The sequence below is a fragment of the Branchiostoma belcheri genome, unplaced genomic scaffold (assembly GCF_001625305.1).
Source record: "Branchiostoma belcheri isolate BF01 breed outbred unplaced genomic scaffold, Haploidv18h27 scaffold18, whole genome shotgun sequence".
Lineage (NCBI taxonomy): Eukaryota > Metazoa > Chordata > Leptocardii > Amphioxiformes > Branchiostomatidae > Branchiostoma > Branchiostoma belcheri.
In genome coordinates this window covers 3,238,344-3,244,099 of record NW_017803268.1, presented here as the reverse complement: position 1 = coordinate 3,244,099, position 5,756 = coordinate 3,238,344, and the positions used below count along the sequence as shown (strand labels likewise).

Below are 5,756 nucleotides of genomic sequence, written 5' to 3'. Positions count from 1 at the left end.
CTTGACATTTCAACTATGGTCCTTAACATCTAATACATCTTATTTTTTATTTATTTATTTCTTTCATTTTAACACACCTGGGTAGCCCAACTCAGCTTTGACAAGTTGATTTTCAGTGGGGCCCAGTTTACAGAAATAATAAAACATATTATATTAAGTTAATACTTAAACAGAAATAACAGAAGAATTGTGGTGGTGAAAATTGTAGTTATGCAAGAAGGTGGATGAGAGATATGTTGGTGCTAGCCCGTTTATGCACTTAAAAACCATAACACATGAATACAACATAACAACTGCCACACAATAACACAGAGTAATAACACAGACCTTCCAACTTGAAATACTTGGTATACATTAATATTGATACATGAGATGGCGTATTCAACTTTAATAAAGAGTAAGAAATCAGAAATGGTTCTACTCTATAAATTTATGAATTGGTGTCAGTAAACAATGTTGACATTGTAAATGTAAACTTTTTATTGCTTCATGAAATTTGCCAAGAGTATACATATTGCCATTAGGCCACAGGATTGCCAAGACAAAGTCAAATCAGGCCAATATGAAGTGAAGTGTTTGACACTTTATGAATTATGATTACCTTTCTTCTGATTTTCCAAGGTCACTGACATCGACAACGCTATCCGCCTGCACCACGGTCAGCTGGCGGGATACAAGCACCGAGTGGGCCGCCTGGAAACCGTCCTGTACAACTGCACAGACGTCTTCGCACAGTGCTTCCCTAACCCGGTAAGACCCTCCATGTTGCTACCTATGCCCTGTACTACAACCAACATGCATAGAAGGTTAACTTTTGACACGCCAACAGTGTCATCTGACACATTGAAGCACAAAACTTGAAGAATTCCATAAAATATTATAATATACTAGTATTATTAGGTAATTTCCGGAGCAGCCTTCATAACCCCTGATTTGCATATTAATTCACATATCAGGGATTGTATATTATTTGCATATAATTGAAGTCAAGCTTGCCGGTTAATAATTCTGACTTAGCAATTATGTTGCTTCATCAGTGTGCGTTAATTCATCGACAAGCCCGCCTCTGCGCAACACCCACCCAATACTTGGCGATGTCCTTGGTGCTGAAACTGTGGTCAATCAGGTTCACAATGTATTGATAAAAAGAGCAACATGGAATGTTACATTTAGATGAAGTCCAGTGCAGAGTGACATACCTTTGTAGTTGACTATGGGGGAACCTGTGTAACTTCAGGTGCACCAATCTCCATACAGGATGACATGCCGAAACACCAACTGCCCCTGAAGATGCCAGTCATGGATGACCAGGCGGTCAGCAGAGAAGTCAGGGTCATCAACACTGACCAGCCGGCTGAGGAGACGCCCCGTCAGCAGACACACAGAAACAACACCATACAGACACGATACGACCCGGATCAGAATGGTAAGTTTGATGAATAATAGAATCTAACATGTTGTTAGCTGGGTTAACATGTTGTCAGTCTTGGATGTTCTCTGATTCTCCAACTCTCTCTTTTTTTTAACCGAATTTAACGTCATTTTTCCCCGACCGGGGGTTAGACGTGCTTGCACCAGGTACAAGTATTTTTAAAACAAGATTTTTACGGCTGGATGCTCTTCCTAACGCCAACCCAAACCCTAGTAGGGCCCAGGAACCCTCTAACTGAGGGGGGAAATGCGTGTTAAGTGCCTTTCCGAAGAGCACAACGTCTGGGTGCATCTCCGGACATGACTGGGGCCAACCCTGGGGATTGAACCTGGTCTTCTTGCTTGACAGTCGGACGCTCTATCCACTACACCACACAGACGCCACATAACACAGACGCCACATTCTTTAGAATAATGAATACAATATAGAATATTCGTAAAACATATGTAGATATATGTTTTATCAACTTATAAACGGAAAAAGACATATTTAATAGGCATAGACAATTCAAACTTCTGGATAAAACACGCAGATTACTTCTGGATGTTTCGAGTGACATCCATCACTCTTCTTCATGGTCACTAAAATGAATTGGCAGAACTCAACACTGAATTTACCTCAACAGTATACACCCCCATGAAACTCCTTCCTCTTCGCCCCCGCCGTTCTGCTTCGCCCCCGCCCCGTTCTGCTTCGCCCCCGCAAAAAATCTGCTTCGCCCCCGTCGTTCCTCTACGCCCCCGGCGCAATTCTGCTTTGCCCCCGTCCTTCTGCTTAGCCCCCAATGGCGGCACAGCTCACAGTCGACACGAAAATCGTCTGCAAAATAACAATAAAGGCTGTGCCGCCAAATTTAAAGTAGCCCATGCTCCGGCAAACATTCTGGACCACCTTTCTGCCAAGTGGCGTTGCACAAATCCTTCCCATTCAAAAGTTTACCCCTACCTCACGGCCCGTCAGTGGTCTCGTCTAGTTTTTACACAGCATTCTAAATCCATGTCACCTCACACAGCAAGGTATTGCCTTATAAATTCTACTTAGTATTTGCAGCACAATTTTTAACTTAACGCTATTACTGATAGCTGTAATTTTTTCACTATTGTCTACTTGTATCAAAAGGAACACGATTAGTTACTGTTCAATTGGCTGATACAAAATCCCGCCATTATCCAAGTTGGCTTTAATTAGTACCCACCTTCCATGGCGATCAGCCTAGCGTCTGTCCAGCCGTGAGTGAAATTTCCCGCCAGTACTTATAAACGTAAGAACCACTGACGGGCCGTGAGGTAGGGGTAAACTTTTGAATGGGAAGGATTTGTGCAACGCCACTTGGCAGAAAGGTGGTCCAGAATGTTTGCCGGAGCATGGGCTACATTAAATTTGGCGGCACAGCCTTTATTGTTATTTTGCAGACGATTTTCGTGTCGACTGTGAGCTGTGCCGCCATTGGGGGCTAAGCAGAAGGACGGGGGCAAAGCAGAATTGCGCCGGGGGCGTAGAGGAACGACGGGGGCGAAGCAGATTTTTTTGCGGGGGCGAAGCAGAACGGGGCGGGGGCGAAGCAGAACGGCGGGGGCGAAGAGGAAGGAGTTTCATGGGGGTGGTATAGTTTACCTGGATGTCTAACCTTCATCAATGACATTATGTACATATGAAAAACTGTTCTCCAACTCAAAATTTGACTCACCAGAAATTTTCGACTGAATCACTCAGTCTTCCTCAGCTATCTGACCCAAATGCTGTTGTCTGAAGTTGATATTACCCCCGTCCCGGTTGAGCGATGGTTGAAGTGCCCTGATGTATATGGCCTCTTATATGGCCCCTTTTTTGCCTCTCTTCTGGTGAGTCAATTTTTGAGTTGGAGAACAGTTTAAGTTTTTCATAATGTAATTTACCAACTCAGATGAACTTTCATGCTGACATAATGTACAGTATGATTTGTGTGCTGGTTCGTTTATACATGTGCCTTGCTTCAGGTGGTTGTCTTCCCGGTGAGTTCCCTTGCGCCAATGGAGGCTGTATCGACCTGTGGTGGCGCTGTGACCACGATAACGACTGTCTGGACGGAAGTGACGAAATAGACTGCGTGTATCGTAAGTTCCTTGTGTTCCTTGTGGAACTAGAAAGGTAACATTTGCAAAGCAAAATTAATGTATACACGTAATGTTTACCTTCGCATATGGTCTGCTCTGTCAATTTTTACTCAAACACATTCATATATGGTGACAGAAGTCAAAATCCCTTCTGCTATAAAATTGCAACATGATGTAACCCTACACTATTTACAATGGTGACAGACGTCTGATTCTGGCAATTGAACTTATTTATTTGAAGAAGAAGAGGAAGAAGAAACAGAGCAAAAACATAATGAAGTGGAATGATCCTTTAAAACCATTTTTATTTATTTTGTATAGCTGAGTGTCAGGCAGACCAATTCAGATGTGCAGGGAGCGGTCGCTGCATCTCCGCCAGGTGGCGCTGTGATGGCGAGAGGGACTGTCGGGATGCCAGTGATGAAACAGGCTGTAACGAGTATCTGTCAGCAGGTAACTTGTACATTGCACCAGATCTGCACTTAGTGGGCATGCTGTTTCATTCCATTTCGTGTAAAAACTGAAAGGAGCATCTTGTTAGTCTGGGTACCATCCGGATTTTTTCGAACGTAGAGAAACAAAATCCGGATGGTACCCAGGCTAGCATCTTGTAAGAACGGTGATGAAAATCCACATTAGGGCCAATCAACTAACCGCCCCTGAACCAGGACGGGGGGCGTTACAAACTATGTGTATTCAAATCTCCACATGTTCAAAACCCTGGATGGGTCTATACAACTGGTGAAAATTAAGCTTTCTATAATGTTGGAATGATATTTTAGAACTTCAACTTTCCTTATTTTTTGTAGCATACGTTTCTTGTATAGCTTAATGTCAGGTAGTTCAGGTGCACATGGATTTGGAATTTCAAGATAAAAGTTAATGAGTTTGCGATAATAATGACATTCGTGTTCTTTGAATCCTCAGAGAACTTGACCCGGATTGACCCCGACAGTTTCAGCCTGGGTAACAAGGTCTCAGCCGAGGATGTGGATGTAGACACCAGCCCTGCTCAGACAGCCGTTTTCGAGTCTCACTCAGCCAAGGACATCAGGCCAATGAAAGGTCGGTGACGTAATAAAATCAGTAGCTACTTGCAACGTGTTTGGTTTTGGTTTCAAATTGCTTTTTTGACTGCATTATATGTGTGTAGCAAATGTGTGATACGGAAATATTGTTTTCGGTGCCTGATCATCAATCAATCAATCAATCAATACCCTTTATTTATACTGGAAATGCCCTGTCGGCCTTAGCCGCTCTTCCCAGAGGTCCAGTTGAGGGGGGGGGGGTCACGGGAACACAATAAATAAGTAAATAATGTGCTATGGGTTTTTGTTAGCCTGACCAAACCGCTCTCCTGGCGGCCAAGAGCTTGTGTAACACAGGCGATGTTTGTGCTTGTCCAAAGGAGGTTGACAGCACATGGGAGGAAGATTGACATGCAGAATGACAGGTAGCGGAACTTGGACCAAAGCCAACAAGGCTAGCAAAGCAGGCTATGAAATCTCTGATTTCTTGTTCTACCTTTGATGATAGTAATGCAAACTCTGGTACACTGTTACTGAACAGATGTTGATTATTTTTTCTTACAACAGCGAAAACAGTTCACAGTGAGGAAGACAGCAACACTGATGACGTCATCCGTGATAACCAGGAAGGCGGAAAGTTGCCGGACCAAACTGAGCATGCGCGAGTTGACCCCGAAGACCAACAACTCCCATTCGTTGAGCTCACAGTCGGTGGCTAGTTATACAACATCAAATTTGATTGGATGAAAATACGGTACAGAAATCTACAATCTACAATACATTGTCAGCGTATATTTTTGTGTGACGGTTACCAAATGTATGTTAAACTTGACTTACTTACTTGACTTATGTCGAGTCCTGGTGTCCCTGGCCTCGAGACAAAATGGCTGACCAACACTCCCTATCTTCCATCACTTGACCCAAGTAGTTAAACTATGTAACATATTTTTGTCAAAATTTCATTCACAGCAAATATTCTTCAGGGAAAAGAACATGGCAAAGATGTGACAAACATGAGAATAGGAATTAATATCAATACAAGTACCTCTACAAATCTTAGACAGTACATTTTTCTATTATCAGAGGATGAGTTTTCTACCATTTTTGTTTTTCATAGTTTGATACCGCTGGATTAGGCGATGCATTTGACGCTGGCTCTTTGGCCAAAAAGACTTGGAGAAAATGGTAAAAAAAAATGCTGTT

At 42.9% G+C, this 5,756-nt stretch overlaps 1 protein-coding gene across 1 annotated transcript; it reads left to right on the top strand.

Moving 5' to 3' along the window:
- Nucleotides 1-3,392: 3,392 nt before the first annotated feature.
- Nucleotides 3,393-5,272, top strand: LOC109467325 (low-density lipoprotein receptor-related protein 1B-like). Its single transcript, XM_019765270.1, has 4 exons — nt 3,393-3,525; nt 3,847-3,978; nt 4,453-4,590; nt 5,121-5,272. The coding sequence occupies exons 1-4, from the start codon at nt 3,393-3,395 to the stop codon at nt 5,270-5,272; spliced, it is 555 nt and encodes a 184-aa protein (XP_019620829.1).
- Nucleotides 5,273-5,756: the final 484 nt, after the last annotated feature.

Coding starts and splice junctions, on each gene's coding strand:
- LOC109467325 (XM_019765270.1), top strand. CDS start 3,393: ATGTGCCTTGCTTCAGGTGGTTGTCTTCCCGGTGAGTTCCCTTGCGCC. Junction 3,526..3,846: donor CGAAATAGACTGCGTGTATC/GTAAGTTCCTTG, acceptor TATTTTGTATAG/CTGAGTGTCAGGCAGACCAA. Junction 4,591..5,120: donor GGACATCAGGCCAATGAAAG/GTCGGTGACGTA, acceptor TTCTTACAACAG/CGAAAACAGTTCACAGTGAG.